The 15,785-nt window shown below is 56.5% G+C and overlaps 1 protein-coding gene across 1 annotated transcript in view; it reads right to left on the reverse strand.

Moving 5' to 3' along the window:
• The window catches only part of SDK1 (sidekick cell adhesion molecule 1), an 860,282-nt gene that overhangs the window by 79,428 nt on the left and 765,069 nt on the right, over nt 1-15,785 (reverse strand). The window contains exons 29-32 of the mRNA XM_069486624.1: nt 13,291-13,485; nt 9,460-9,661; nt 3,761-3,864; nt 774-844 (exon numbers count right to left, since the gene is read on the reverse strand). Of these exons, the coding sequence (XP_069342725.1) occupies nt 774-844; nt 3,761-3,864; nt 9,460-9,661; nt 13,291-13,485 (572 nt within the window). The remainder of the gene's footprint in view (nt 1-773; nt 845-3,760; nt 3,865-9,459; nt 9,662-13,290; nt 13,486-15,785) is intronic.

Here is a 15,785-nt window from a genome sequence, read left to right on the forward strand (position 1 = left end):
TCTCAGTCTTGCCCCTGCATGTGGGCCTGCTGTGCCTGCCCCCTCTGCTCTGGGACCTGCGCCACCTGCCCCCACGGAGTCCCGCCTCCTTCCTCAGCTGGGCTTTCCCGGGGCCTGCACCCTCCTGGGCAGGTCTGCCCCTTTGGTTTTTCCCTCAATGCACCTCATTGTCAGCAAACGGCTATCCAAGTTCGGAAACAAGGGAAAGCGGCGGCGTGTGTCCGCCAGGGCCTCACTGGAGCGGCTTAACAGGCCTGCCGAGGGCTGTGAGATCCTCTCGGAGGACCTGGCTTAGTTCCACTCACCGTTCCCTGGAGACGGGAGCCCCAGACTTTGGGAAAATACGTGTAATCCTGTAGACACTGATCTGGTTGCAAGTGATTTCTCTAGAAAGGATCACTCGAGAGGTTACAGTTTTACTGCCCTGAAGGACAGCAACCAGTTTTGGGTGCACACATGAGCCTTTCCCGACCATCCTTCATCAGATGCCCACAAAAATCCCGTTCCTCTAATGCCCTGAGCCAGCCCTGCCACTCTGCCGGGCCCTCCTTAGCGAGCTGAGTGCAAGTTCATTCCGCATGTGCACTGCATCTGCCAGGAGATTACACTTTGACACCGCTTTCCCTTCGGGTTCCTGAGCCCGATGAGGATGTTTCCTTTGTTCTGCTCTCAAATACTTAGCACAGGCTCGGCGTGCAGTCCAGCCGACGTGCTGAATGAGCAAGGAAGGAGAACACGTGTTACAGGACATGTGTGATTCCCCCGGCTCTTACCTGCCACTGGATCAGAACAGAGGAAGTTGTGTGCGGCGTGGCAGAGACAGAACCTGGAGGCTCCCCTGGAACTGAAACCCGCACAAGAAGAAAGCAGAGATTAGAACGGTCTGTTAGTGTTCGCCATCCTCTGGCCCCCAGAGTGCACGGGAAGCTAACAAGCCAACCCACCCCTCCTTCCCCAGGGACCCCCTTCTCCTCGCCTTTTCTCAGAGCTTCCCGGGGTTCCCCTTCAAAGCCTGTGCCCAGGATAGAAGCGACCCAATCCTAACAGTGGCCCTGACAAGCAGACCCAAACCAAGACATCGAATGAGTTTTGCTCTCTCCGAGGTGGACTTTCTGAGAGCCAGCCCTCCACGCTGCTGCCAGACCCTCCCTACGGTTCCAGGACGTCCTGGGAGAGAGGGCGCACATCTTTGGTTTTTTCTCTTTTCTGTTTTTTTAGGTACTTAGGGCAGAGCTACCTCTCCTGAATAGGACAGATGATGAAGCCAGGTCTCAGTGCTCTTGGCTTGAAACACTGACGTGACTGTCATGAAAGGGGCTGATTTCGGGTGAGGCTGCAGCTGGCGGGACAGCAAGGCTGAAGGGCAGTCTGCCACGGTTCTAGGTGGCCGCAGGGGTTCTGCTCTGGTCTCTGGGGGTCAAGCCTGGTTTGACCTCTGCCCATCACTGTGCCCCATACTCTTCCCATCACCCCACCCATCCAGGAGGCCTTCTTTGTCCCTTTCGCTCACCCCTCTGCTCCCTCCGGGGTCTGTGTGGTCCCATCTTGGCATATTGCATGGACCTCACTGTGTCTCCCTGACTGCAAGATCCTGAGACCCAGCAGAAGCCCCGCACACTCTCCGCTCCCTGCGCATTCGCTGCACTGAACGACTGAGGATCTTCTTCCCATGCCCCCGCCTGTGTGTCTGGCAGACACCCTCCACTCCACACCCAGGATCCGTCCCTGTGTCACCTGTTCTGTGATTCTCCTCTGGATCTGCCAGGCCTGTCCCTCCTCTGGTTCCCAGCCCCAGCAGCGCCTTCGCAAGTCACACCTCCCCCTCCCATCTCTGCTTTTAGGATCATCTCCCTCCCTGCCCTCTGAACCCCCTGCTGTTCCAGCTTAAGGGTGGGCCCTCTCACCAGCCTTCCTGATAGCTCTGCTCAGGCTAGAGTGCAATTACAGGGGCTCTCAATTGCCTCAAGGTGTGAGAGTGTACAGGGACATAAAAATCACTGTAATAAGAAAATATGTATCAGGAAACCATCGCATACTCAGAGGACTCTCCCCACGTAGCTGGGGTTCCCCGGTCCCTGGAGTCAGGCTGTGCCTGTCAATCTCCAGCTGATAGCAAGGAAATGCAGTACAAATACAATGCAAATCCACCGCAGAGAGAAATCTCAGAAAAGGAGAAGACAAGATAGGTGCATCAAAGCGCTGATTTGAATATCAAAGGCTAAGAAAGGCCTGCGGGGAGCTTAAAGAGGCCCCTGGATATTTTTTTCAGAAATGACCCATTTGGATGCACAGCCTGGCAAAGAGGCTGCTGTATCCTGCTCCGGCACAATCTGTCAGAGACACTACGACCATAAAATCAGCTTGTGTGTGTTGTTCCTTTATCCTGAGAATGAGCGCTTAGTTGCAAATATTACCTCAATTGTGTTAAGTGTAAGATTAAATGAATGCCTTTGTCCAGCTTTGGCTTTGTACTTAGTTCTAATGAAACCTTTCCCTTGCAGTTCAGCGTGAAACTGGCCCCCACTTTAAGTGGGTTCGTTGGAAAGGCTTCTCCAGCCACAAGTGGCCTCGGCCTCCAGCACCTCTCGGGTCACCTCATCTCTGGTTTCCCCCACGCTGTGAGCTCAGGACCGGTCCCTGCAACCCAGGACCACAAGCTCACCGGACCACACCCCATGCACGGCCGCTTCTCCCAGAGCCCTGCCCAGTCGTCTCCCCTGGGCTCAAATAAACCGCCAGGATCAGTGCCCACGAAATAGTTTGGGTGAGAAAACAGGAGCTACAAAGACAACCGCGGTTCTCTGGCCCTTCCTGAGAGCACAGCTGGGGGCCTGTCAGGGGCCCTGGGAGACTCTGCTCCCCTGGCTGGGAGCGCTGGGTTTGCAGCAGAACAGCTCTGTGCGCTGCTGAGAAGCTGAGAATGGTTCCCCTCAGCCCCTTTGCCGGTCGCTAAGGTCATGTGAGGCCTGTGTCGGAGAAACTAAACTTCCAGGTCTTAAAAAGAGCAGAACTGAAGATGTGAGGTCACCAGGTGAGCCCGCTGGAAACTGGTGTATTTGAAAACCGTTCCACTGCTGCGTTAAATGGAACAGACAGTGCTTTGGGGTGGTTTAGGGAACTGTTACAAAGCACTCCTGGGTGAACTGAGTGCTGAGCTTTCCAGCCTGGGATCTGAGCTGCAGCGGCTGTTATGCACCCTCCATTCTCCTCCGTCCTACCCGCCGGCCAGCCCTGCCGGACGCGTCTGATGGAGCTGTCTCCCAGGCGCAGCGCAGCCCGGGTCACGTGAAACCACAATAACTCTTCAGGCCCAATGCCTCCGAGGTAGATCAGAGGGGGTGAAAATGCCACCTGGAGCTTTGAGGAGATCTCACTTCCATCACTTACCTGCACTATTGTCAAACAGTGGCTTGTGAATGAGAAAAATTGGGAAAACCTCTTAAAACCCAGCTACCCGCTGACATTTATTTTTAACTCCTCTATCAATTATTCAATTTCTGGGATGCTAATGGATAGTAGGGGCTTTGGAAGCCAATCAAAGAAACTTCCATTCCATTTGGAAGCTCTTGAAGCCTTGATTTACAACCACAGGGTATACAGGAGAGCACTGAGCTGCCTGTGACTAATGGAGTTCTCCTGCTCACCACGGCTCCCCGGGGACCCTCCTGGCTGAGGATGAAAGCGGGGCTCCTCTCTGGGAGCAAGTGTCCTGTGCTCCAGAGGCAGCAGCCAGGAAAGCACTCTGGGCCAGCTTGCTCACCGTCCTGCAGCGTGGTCACTGCCTCTGTCTCTGAACTGAAGTCGCTGTCCCCAATGTCATTGGTGGCTTTCAGGCGCAGCTTGTAGGAGGTGAAGGGCCTCAGTCTGAAATGTGGAAGAGACTCATGACTGCCAGGCACCTGCCACCCTGCCCTGCCCGCGGCACTCCCTGTGGAGCTTTGGAAGGAAGGGCAAATCTCGTCCCGGCCCTGGCGGGAGCTCTGGGCTCCGGTGTGAGCCACGACAGATTACCCCGCAGCAAGGAGGCTGTTCTCAGCTCAGGACTGGGTCCCTTCCTGGCTGCAGTGAGCAGGGCCCTTAAGGGGACCTTGAATCTGTCTGGGAGCAGCCCCCCGAACACCCTGGACTGTGTCAATGCCCAGGAAGAGAGGGATTTCACAGAGGGGAGGGGGGTGCAGAACTTCTTGGCCAGGGGAGGGAGATTCTGCTTAGAGCTCCCCAGGGAGGCACTCGCTCCCCCTGTTGTTAGAGACACCCCTGCACAGCAAATCACTGCTCTCTGAGGAACTCGGGGAACTGCTCAGGAGGGGCTAATCAGATCAGCCCTCCTGCTATCCAGACAGGGAAATGAGCTCCCTCCCGCCGGATTCACTTCCTCTCTCACCCCCACACGTTCCTTGCGGAGGTCTGCACAGGCAGACCTTCTTTGCCCACTGACCCATGCATGTTGCAGGGCCAGCTGCTCCTTCTTGTAGTGGCAGCAGCAAAGAGCAGTCAGGAGCCTGGTCTCTGCGCCCGAACTGCCTCACTCCTAACTCCGAGCCAAACTTGGGCAGCTGGCTCTGCTTCCGTGTCTGTCTGGGCTGATGTGGTGCCAGCATCATAAGGTTGATTTGAGAACTAAATTCAGGTGAAGCTCTTAGAAGAGGGTCTGGCACGTCGCAGGTGCTCACTAAATATTAGCTGCTGTTACTATTATCCTTTAGGGGTCACCTTAGACAGCGACAGTACACGCCCAGCCCTGCCGCCCGTCTTCTCCACCCATCCCCTTCTTTCATCTTCTTCATTGCACTTGGTAGTTGACTGTTTCCTTAAGGACTGAGTCTTCCTCACAAGACTCAAAGTCCACGAGGACAGGGGCCAAGTCTGCCTCATTCGCTGCTGGGTCCCCGTGCTCAGTAACTGCGTGTTGAAGGAAGGAATAAGGATGATAGTCCCCGTCCCTGAGGTTTCTTGGGAGGCTTGGGTGAGAGGACACATGCACAATTCAGCAGTGTCTGGCACACAGTAGGTGCTCCCAAAACAACTATCATCACCCTATTTAGCACCGTACAGTAACGATTTGGGGATTTGGGGCCACACCGCAAGCTCCTCGAAGACCCTTTCTCTCTACCATCCTGCCACGCTGGGCATGCAGTGGTGTGCGGGCAGCGCCAGACCCAGCTCCGAGACAAACGGGCTGAGACAAAGGGGAGCAGGGAGCAGGGTCCTGGCCTGAACCCCCGTGTTTTGCCAGGCTCACTTCGCTCACTAAGGATTGATTAACCGTCTCTGGGCTGATCCGCAGGAGCCAACCCTCTCGGCCAGGAGTCACGCCAGCGGCCTGGAGACTTGAAGCAGCGGTTCCCCTCTCCCACATGTGCTCCCTGGCCCTGCTTGGGGTCCTGCACGCAGCATCCTCCGCACATCCACCCCGGCCTCCCTCTTCACCCCTCTGCAGCTGCTCCTCTGGACTGCTGGTCTACCTCCGGGCCTCCGCCCCGCAGCCTCGCTCCTGCCACGCTCCCTCCACGGCAGAGCAGGGCTGCACTGACTCCTTGGTAAGGGAACACGTGAACAAACTACCCCAGAATACTCTCCTGCAAACCTCTAATGCCCCCAAATTCTGTTCTCTGTTCACTCTTCCAGGCTACTCAGCTCTGCTGTGGAGTTGGCCAAGCAGAACCCAAATGCTGGCTCTGCCGTGACTAACCTGGGTAGGTTCCCTGAGTCTCACCCTGTTCATCTAGGAACATGGAGAAAGCACCTGTTCCACCAGGGCCGAGTGAAAATTAACTTATATAGCCACCGTCACGGAGTCTAATGGCTCTTGGCACACAGTAGGCAATTCACAAATGTTACTTTCCCTTTCCTGTCTCCCCGAAGGCTCGGGAAGGCCCCGGTGCCGTCGCCCCCAGGAAGCCATCGGTGCCGTGCACGGCTCCCTCAGCCCTCCGCACACTCCAAATTCCCACCACCCAAACTCAGAAATGGAATAGACTTAGGTACATTTCTGAGACAACACCTGCTCTCTAAACTCTCACTTCTAACCACCCGAAACTCAGGAAATAAATAGATTAGGATAACACAGGGCCCTCACTACCCACACCTACCATGAGAACCCTCGCCATCCAAAACCAGGAAGCTAGTATGGTTAGGAAGCCAGTTTGTGCGTGTGCCGTTCCAGACTGTGAGCCTCACAGCCAAACCTCACCTCACAGCCACAGTGTTCTGGGGTCAGGGGGCGGGGGTCGTGGCTGACAGTTCAATGTCTCTTCCTTCAGGCCAAATGCGGAGTCGTATGTGTATGAGGAGCTCCATATATGAACACTGGTTATCATATAAAATATGTGAGTCCTGAGCATTTTAAAAACTACCCACTGATGCCTTTATTTATCCTGAAGACACTGCAAACACTTGGTAAGAATTCACTGCTGACATTACGAAGAGCAAAAAATATCAAGCTCACGAGTATCCTCGGCCAAGTCCCCCTGATTTCTAAGTGGCAGTATTTTTAAAGATTACAGTGAGAATAAGAAAAGAAACAACCCAGTGGAACTAATGAAACCGCCCTTTCAGATTAATAAAAAGGGGTGCAAGGCGAGAACTGTGGTAAGGGCCTCGCTAAAAATAATGCACAGGCCTAACTAAAAATAACGATAATAATTAGTCGCTGTCCCCCTGTTTGCTTATCTATAATTGCTACTCCGTAGCCACACAGCTGTTGGTCATAAAGATTCTTAACTTCGCCCCATAGCTGGTGTCTACAAAGAATCTTAACTTTCTCCATAGATAACATCACCTTTTTGAAAGCTAGAGGTGGTCTTTAAGGTATGTTCCAGGCCCCGCATTCCAGTGGATCCCAGACAAGCGGCCCAGACCAAGAAATCAAGTCAACTGGGATTGTGACCCCAAGGACTGGAGCAACACAAGAAGATGATTTCTATATCCCGATAATTTTGCCTCAATTAACAAACCTAACTGCCTAATCTCCTACCTGCCCAACTATCCTTAAAAACCCTGTCTCCCAAATTCTTGGAGAGGTGGATTTGAGAAATTTCTTCCTTTTCCCTACTTAGCGCTATGAGGAATAAATTCTTTCTCTGCCTTGTAAACCCTGCCGTCTCAGTGTATTGGCTTCCTCTCGGGCAGCGGGCACATGAACCTGGCTGGGTGGCAACACTGGGGCCAGCACGTTGACTCTCAATGAGTCCCACTGGTAATTCCTCTTGGCCTTACGTTGCCTGTGTGGATCCATCACACCTGTCACGGTGGGAGAGCTCAGAGCAGAGCAGAACCCACCACGACAGGGTGACCACCACCCCCTGAGCTCACACTGTCACTGTTCCACCCTTAAGTGACATCCTGAATCTCCACGCGGCTCTGGGCTTGAAGCCCCTTCTCCTCATCCTCTCTACCGTGCTTCTGCGGGAGCCCACCCAGTCTCCCAGCTTCAACCGCCAGCCAGAAACCGGCGATGCCTTGATGCGCCCCAGACCCACCCCTCTCCCTAGACACATATTCACTAGATACAGTCACAGCCACTAGATTTAGATAGTTAAACTCTTTACGTTTTTTGGACACTAGCAGATTTAATGCAACTGGTTTAAGTAAAATGTAGCTGTCAGGATTATTAAACAGGAAGGGGGATTATACCATGGCAGTGTATGAAATATTGCTTTGCTGGGGTTCTGCCTGTGCCATGCTTTCTATTGATAGGCGGAGGAAGCATTTGTCCTAGTTCTGGCCCATTAGGAAATTGACAACAGTTTCTCCTATACCAAATTAAACTATCCGTCCTGAAACATGGACCTCTCCTGTCCAACATGAAGTCCCAAGCATGCAATTAGTCTGTTTGATTTCAGAAGCCTCCAGGAAAAGTGGTTGGATTTTCTTTTCTTTCTTTCAGATGGTTACACAAAGGGATGGGGTTATTTATACCCACTCTCACATTGCTAATTAAGCTAAACACCCAGTGTGGCTTATTAAGCAAGGCTGGGCATGCCCGGCCGCACTTGTCTGACTCTCAGGGCCCTGCCAGGAGAATCCCAGGGCTCAGGTGGATGTACCTGCCACTAACAGCGCTGTCCTCCAGGGCCGAGAGCCATGCCTCTCCAGTCCCACCCCTGTTGTTCAAAGGGTCAGTCGGACTCTGGCAGGAGCTTGGAGGACAGTCTGACTATCTGGATGGCTTCATTTGCTGGCTGCTGTTTGCCAAAAGTCAGCAATGAGGAAAATCCTGGACTCACAGAGTGGAAAGGACAACAGGACCATTCCTCCAGCCCTGCCTGTCGTAGATGAGAAGACCAAGGCTTAGGGAGTGGCCATGGATGGACTTTTCCAAGGCCACACGGAGACGAAGGGCAGACTGATGCTGAAAGCTTGGTGCTTAGACGCTCGCACACTAGATTTTCACCATATCAGAGACCCTCGTAAATCCACTGCAAGAGAAGGACTGTGCCTATGAAGCCATAGATCACCTGCCCAGGATCCCCCAGGTGGCAATGGCGGGAGCTGGATCAGAGCCTAGAAGGTTCTGGCCCCACAATCTCCTCCCTAGATGCCTCTGCTGACCGTCTCTCCCTGAGAATGCACTTCTGCTCTGGCATGTGCTGGGTCCTCGAACCAGGGAGGGGGAGTTCCCTGCTTAAATCCCACTGTCGTCACATCTAGGTAGCAGAGCCACACTCCAGCCTGGCCCCTCACTCCAGAGCCTGAACTGTGCCTGGGCTGGGTGTGGGGTCCGGGGGTTCCCTGGGGATCCAGCTGCCCATCTGTGAGGTCTGGGCAGTTAGTCTGAGTCTCTCGGCCTCAGTTTCCTCAGGCGTAAAGAGGGGTGAGACTGCAAACTGCAGTCATGAGGCCCACATGGGGTCGCCACGGGGCGCTGCCGCCGCCAGTGCAACTCTTCCCGCCCACGCCTACAGCTCCGTCATCACGAGCAGGTGGGTGGATTCTCACTGTGTCTCCTGGGCATGCCCCCTCCCCGTCGCCATCACTCAGGACAACACAACAGAGAGGTGCAGTCCACCCCTCCTGCTTCTCGAGCACACAGAGAAGGGATCTCTCCGGCCCTCAGCACCAATGGCCGGGCCCACCCCTTCCCCACCCTCTCCTCTCCCCAGGACTGGCCTGGAGAGGGGCTAGGACGCGAGCCCACCATCCAAGCCCACCCCTTCCTCCATGCCTCGCCAGTCCTGGGGGCCCGGGTGTGTGAACCAGCGTGCGGTGCACACCTGGAAGGGCAGGATCAGTGGAGGGGCCTGGGTGGGCTTGGAAGTGGCTGCTGGACCCAGGATCCTGGAGTCCCTGTCCCGGGGAGTGTAGGTAAGAAGGGGGGCATGAGCTCTCAGGGGTGCGTCTCCTGAGCCCACACAGACTCCCCACTCTGTGGGCAGCAGCCGGCTGTAGGAGGCGGGCAGGGACCCCCATGGCAGGGCCCCGGTTGCCCGGGGAGGGTCCTCCTGGCTCTCTCAGTACCTTTCCACCGCGCAGGCCGTGGCCTCATGGCTGATGGACGAGGAGTATGTCTGCCACTCTCCCCGGGGCAGCTCTCGCACCTGCACGGTGAAGTACCGGATCGGGGAGGCCCCGTCGCTGCCTGGGACCCACTGGAGCCGGAGGCTTCGTGCAGTCACTTCTGCCTGGGGCACCAGGAGCTCTCTGGGGGGTGCCGGCCGCTCTGCAACCAAATGAGGACAGACCAGGACAGGTGAGAGGCTCCCCAGGAAGTCATGCTATTTATTGCTGACGCCACAGGTGCTGCCTGCAACACTCAGTCTAGAGCCCTCCCTCCTCCTCCCGGGTGTGAGGCTCCCCTACAGCTGACTGCGGATGCTCCCGGCTTGGATATGACTGGAGACCCCTGTATGACCCCTGCACCACTCAGAGCAGAGCCAGCCAGCCAGCCAGACACAGGTGAGCCCACACAGGCGCCCCAGGCCTGCTCACCACAGAGCACAGGTGTCTGGGAAGGGCAGCTGGGATCGCAGAGCCCGGGGCTCTACCAAGCACTTCCAGGTCCCTTTGGGCTCTTTTTTTCTGACGCTGGGCTCAGTTCATCCTTAACACTGACTCTCCTCTCCCTTGCAGTCGACCTGAGCCTAAAGCACTAAGGCCTCTGCTCAGATCTGCTGTGGGGACGAGGGCGCCTCTGGGGCCACCGGCCACTCGGGGTCTGCAGCAGTGGGGACGGGGGCCCGGCCTCGAGCACGAAGCATCTGCCCTCCCTAGGTCTCTGCACCCCATCGATTTCAGCAGAGAAACTCCACAGAGGGAGGAATAATTGTTTAATTGTTTATCATGAAGATTATTGATTCTGATTAAAATGTGTGGCGTGTAATAAAGCAGCGATTGATTGCCGGGCCCGCAGTGACCAGTCTGTGAGGAGAGCTTCGATCTAACTTAATCAGCACCGTGATTTCTCCTGGCCTTGGAGTAACAGGCCGACAGCCCCTCTCCCCACATCAAGGGCCCCCCTCTGGGATGTATTGGCGCCTGGCAAATCTCTCCGGGGTTCCCTCTTCCTGAGCCACAGGACTGAGGATAGGAGGCCCCGGCGGAAATTCCCCAGATCTCGGGGCCTGAGAAGCAGGTGCTGCCCTGCAGGGTGGGTGCGGGGCCGACTTCGGGGTGTAGGGAAGAGTCTGTGGGTGCCGTCTGGGAAGCACCCGCACACGTGTCTGGCTCATGGCAAGAGCATAGTCAACGTTTCAGAGAAATGAACGGTAAAACTACACAGGTACATTGAAGAATAAAGTCAAAACGTTTGCTCTGGGAGCATCATTAACATTTTTCTGAAACGCCGGAAGGCACTTTGTGCTGACAACCAGGACAGGAGCACGGGTGGCTGAGGTGCTGCTGTCACAGGGACCCTCTCCTTCCAGAGAAGCTTGGGGTGACACATGTACATCAGGCTTCCATATGCCATTTGCCCTGGACCAGCCACGGCCCTGGATCTGTGCCAGGCTGGAAAGGCCGTGCGATTCATTCTGCTGCCCTGTCTCCAGACCGAGTCCAGACTCCTGCCCTGTTTCCCAAGAGCTCACTGTGCCCCCAGATTCCCCCTCTGCCATCAGGCCCTCCCCTGGTGACGTGAAGGCTTCTGTCCCTCCAGTGAGTGATCACAACAGTCATCGTGTGACGGCAGTGCAGGAGCACGTGCTTGCCCTGAGTGCCAGGCTGCTCTGCGGGAGGCGTCGCCATCACGTCACCAGGAAGCAGGCTCGCTGGTCAGCACCGAGCTGCCAGTCAGGGTGACCAGGATGCACGAGGGGCTGAGACTCAGCCTCCCCTAGAAGATTCTAAGCTACAGGAAGGGGGAGCCACTGCTGGCTGGGGGTGGTCAGCCACGTGCCCTAGCACAGCCCCTGTGCAGGAGCTGACAGCCATTTGTCCCCAGCTCTGCGTCAGTGACATCAGATTGGCAGCATGCAGTGGGCTGGGGGGAGGGCGGCCCGTCAGCAATGCTCCCCACCGGGGCCGTCCAGGAGCCCCTGGGTGGAGGTGGGTCAGGTTGGGCAGGAACAAGCTAAGACAGCTTGTTAGTGTTGTGTTTGTGACTGTTTTTATTACAAGATCTAGAGTAGACAGCTTAAGGGAGTCAGAGTTAAACTCTGAGCACTGGAAAAAAAAATTCTGATCTTAGAATCCAGAAAAGGAAGAAAGAGAAGGAGCCACTTGGGAGCCAGATGCAGCATGTGGGTTCTGGGGCCGGCAGGGAAGGGCCTGATGGCAGGGTGGGGGGCTGGGGACACGGTGAGCTCTTGGGACTCAGTCCAGAGACCGGGCAGCAGAACAAATCAGCACGGCCTCCCCGGCCTGGCGCAGATCCACGCATCACGGCTGTGAAGGCCTGACTCACCTGCGTCATCTGAGCGCCAGTTTGGAAACAAAAAATGAGAGCTGTCTCCTTCTCAGGGCAGTCTGCTCTTAAAGTCAGCTTGCCCTGCACTGTGGCCCTTTCAGGAAATCCCAGATGAAGGACAGGTGGATTCGGCAAGGTACGGCTAAGAGCAGAGCAGGCCTTGGAGCGGGACAACCCCGGCCTTCAACCTGGGCTCAGTCACTCGGCTGCCACCGACCTCGGGGGCTACTGCACCTTGTGTAGCACTGGCCTCCGGGCCAGCAAAACCTCTAGATGCTTCCGTGGGAGGTAAGGAAGGCAGCAGATGTGGCCACGCCTCACGAGGTGAGTAGTGAGAGCGAGCGCAGCCTGTGTGATTTCAGACCGAATTGTGTTCCAGGCACTCTGAGTTCAATTCGTTGCTCCCTTAAATTGTCTGCCTTAGATTTTGTAGTGAAATCGTCACTGAGGCACCAATAACACCTGCTCACATTATTGACACTTGCATTACGCCGCCCACTCCCCAGGCGCTCTGAGGACAACACTGTCAGCCCTGGGGGCCCACTGCAGCACCCTCTAGCGTACTGCACAGAGAGGGGAAGGGACGTGCTCAAAGTCACACAGCTCCAGAGCCAGGGGAGTTCCTTCCTGTCTTTCTTTCCCGCAAGATCTCTGGGCCTGGCCATGTCGTCAGGATCTGCAGGTGGGGCCGGGGCTGCAGCCTTGATTCTGCCTGGTGTGGAGCCCACAGACACGGCAGCCCCCCACAGACTCTCGTGGGAAGAGCCGGCCTTGTGGACTGTCAGAGGCAGATCCCGGTCTCAGCTCCACAGCCGTATGTCTTGGGCAAATTAACAAGTCTGTCTCACTTTCCTCAATTCATCTGTAAAATCGGAGCTAATACCATGCTCCTGCCCGCTGCAGTGAGGCTGGGCCACATAAAGTACATCAAGCAGCTGACCCAGTGCTGGGAGCAGAGCGTGTGTTCATGAGCGGCAGTTCTTACTAGCAGGCGCGCTGCTTAGGAGAAACATCTGTTGAGCATCTACTCAACTGGGGACGTGGTTTTGAACCTCAGAGACCAGGGAGCTGCCTTCAGGAGGCTTACACTCAAACCCGATGACTCTGTGCAACCCTGGACCAGTTATATGCCCTCTCTGAGAGCTTTTCTCTGTCTTTAAACCTGGGATAAGCTCACCCATCTGAGAGAGTAGGTGTGTGGCTAAAGGCCGTGCTATGCAGATGCTATACAGTAACATGCCCGGCTCTGTGTCTGGCTCAGTGGGTATTTAATAAATGCTCAGGTCCCTCCGTTGCTCCGAAGGGAAGGCCCCGGCCTCCTGGAATCCACAGACCATGGAGGGCCTGGCTGAGGAGGCCACACCCACCAGGCCCACAGCACCCATCGGAGCCCATCTTCCCTCCCCGGCGTCTGCAGCAGCGAGACTCCGGCTTGCAGGTCTCACCTCTCTTCTCCGTGGTGATGACGGTGGCCTCCAGAGGCTCCCCCCAGCCCTGCCTGGTCTTGGCCGATAGCCGGAAGATGTACGCGGACTCTGGGGCCAGCTCGGTGGCTGTGAATTGCCGCACCGTGGCGCCAACCTCCACCGTGGTGAACGTGTGGGGGCTGCTGCTGGCCAGGCGGTAGGCGATCTGGTACCCTGCGAGGGCGGGGACAGGAGCTGCTTAGCCATTCACTCGTGACACTGGGGAAGCCCCGCACGGCCCCCACCCCGCATGAGCCTGGGCTGGAAACGCGGAGCAAGCCATTCGTCTGCCAGCTATTGGAGCCCTGAAAGGGCGTCCTGCCGCGCGATGGAGGGCGGGGCCTCTGGGCGTGTTCCCCCAGCAACCTGCTTCCCTCTTCACCCTTCACAGGAACGAGGCGTGAAAGCAGTTCTGTCTTTCCTGAAGATGCTGACACACAGAGAGAACGCCCCCAGTGCCAGGGTGCCCACCCCTACTCCTGGGTACTCTGGCCTTCCCGCCCCTCCCTCTCCCTCCTCACCCAGCACAGAGAGGGGAAGGCATTTGCCCAAGGTCACACAGCTCCAGAGCCCTCACTCCTGCCAGTCCTGTCTGCTGCAGCCCCGGCTCCCTCCCGGTAGCCAGCTGCCCCCACCCGCCACAGCTCCTGCAAGGCGGCTCCACTTTACATTATCCTCCCTGAGCTTCTGCATCAGCCGAGGGAGGGCTGGTGGCTCTCAACGTCTCTAAGTTCCCTGATTAGGAAGGGTTTGTGGTCCATCAGATGTTATGAACGATCAAACCCCTCTGACCAGGCCACCTGAGGCCTCCCCGCCGGCATCTGAAAAGGCCTTGCCTCCTCTCCAGACCCGGCCTGGACGTCTACATGGGGCTCAGCCCCCCCTGGGCTCACAGACAGCGTGTGGCCCAGCTGCGGAGCCCCTGCACGGATTACAACCAGAGCTGACGGGGCACAGTGGCATCCAAAAGGATTAGCCACAGCCCAACCGCTCAGGTTCAACAAGAGGAAACCGACCAGGTGGAGCCGCACTGTGGCCTCGCCAGCTCTGCCCCCTCGTGGGCAAACCTTGAGAGGGGCGTCCCCGGCTCCACCTCGCCACGGGGCTGCGTGAGCCACACCTGCCAGGCCCCCGTCCTTCTACCCTGGGTGAGGCGCCCCCACTCCTTTTGCTCTTCTTTCTCACACGGGCTCTGGCTCCACTGGCGACCGAGCTTGCTGGCATCTTCCCAGCTCCTGCATTTTGTCGTTTATCCAACTGTTTAACAAGCTCTCCCGGCCACCATCTGGGAGGCCAAGAGACAACTACACGGAGGTCAGACTTCAAGCTGCCCTAACACCAGGCCCGCAGCCATCGCAGGCCATGGCCAGCATTGTCACCACCACACAGACTGTGAGACGCTGCCCTGCCCTGTCCTTAATGATGCCACCTGTAGGCCCCGGTGTTTGCAGGACCCTGAACTCAGGCCCTGCGTTGCCTACACGGCCACTGCCCCGCTCTGTGGACGGCTCTTCTCCCTGCTGTGGTGCCCTGCTGCCCTGGGGGCTTTCTGAATGTGGCCCAGCCGGCCTCAGCCCCCCATGCTACACAGATGAGCACACTTCCCACAAAAACAGTGTCCCATAGCAGGGGGGACACACGCCCTAGAGTGGCGCTCATGGGCTGGAATCCGGACCTTGCAAAGTCTCCCTTATGTGACTGTGAATGCACGAGGTGGCCTCTCCAAGTCGCAGTTTGTGAGACGATGTTGGGGGATAACAGGAGACACCTTGTAGGCTGCCAGGAGGGTTCCAGGAGCTCACGCTCCTGAGGACCTGGCAGGCCCAGCGGTCAGTGCACTCTCGCTCCTGGCTTTACTATCATTACAAAATAATCGTGGTGGTTCTCTCTGCTCCTCTAGCTCGCAGGATGCTGTCCCTAGCAGACCCTTTGCCCTGTGGTGTCTTGGTGGCCTCTGTCCCGACCACAGAGTTATCATTTTTTATACAGCCTCCACGGATTTTATTCTGAGCACCTCCGGTCCTCCCCAGGCACTGAAGCTGTGATAGTTTTGCAGGTGCCTGAGGCCTGGCAGCTCCAGGACAGGATGGTGAACATGAAACAGACATGGTCCAACTCCCAGCCTGGCCCCTGAGGACCTGGGGACAAACGCTCACCTCTCTTGCCTCTGTTGTAAAGCAGGAGCAACATCCCCGACTGTATGAGGCCTCACAGAGCTGGCTGCGTGCGCGTGCTCAGCACTGCTCGAGGTGAAGAGCAGGTGCTCCACCAGCGGGGCGCCCCCTGATGTGCATATTTCCCAGCAGTTTCCTGCCTCCCGGGGGCCGGGAGAACCGTCCTAATTCTAAGGCCTTTGGCAGCTGCCTTCTGACTAGGAACACAGCATCTCTGGTCATGGAATCCGTGTTCAGCTTGGAAAACTTCTAGACTTAAGCTGCCTCTCTTTTTAAAGGCATTAAAATGTTCTATTACTA

This window comes from Eulemur rufifrons, chromosome 14, assembly GCF_041146395.1.
Source record: "Eulemur rufifrons isolate Redbay chromosome 14, OSU_ERuf_1, whole genome shotgun sequence".
NCBI lineage: Eukaryota > Metazoa > Chordata > Mammalia > Primates > Lemuridae > Eulemur > Eulemur rufifrons.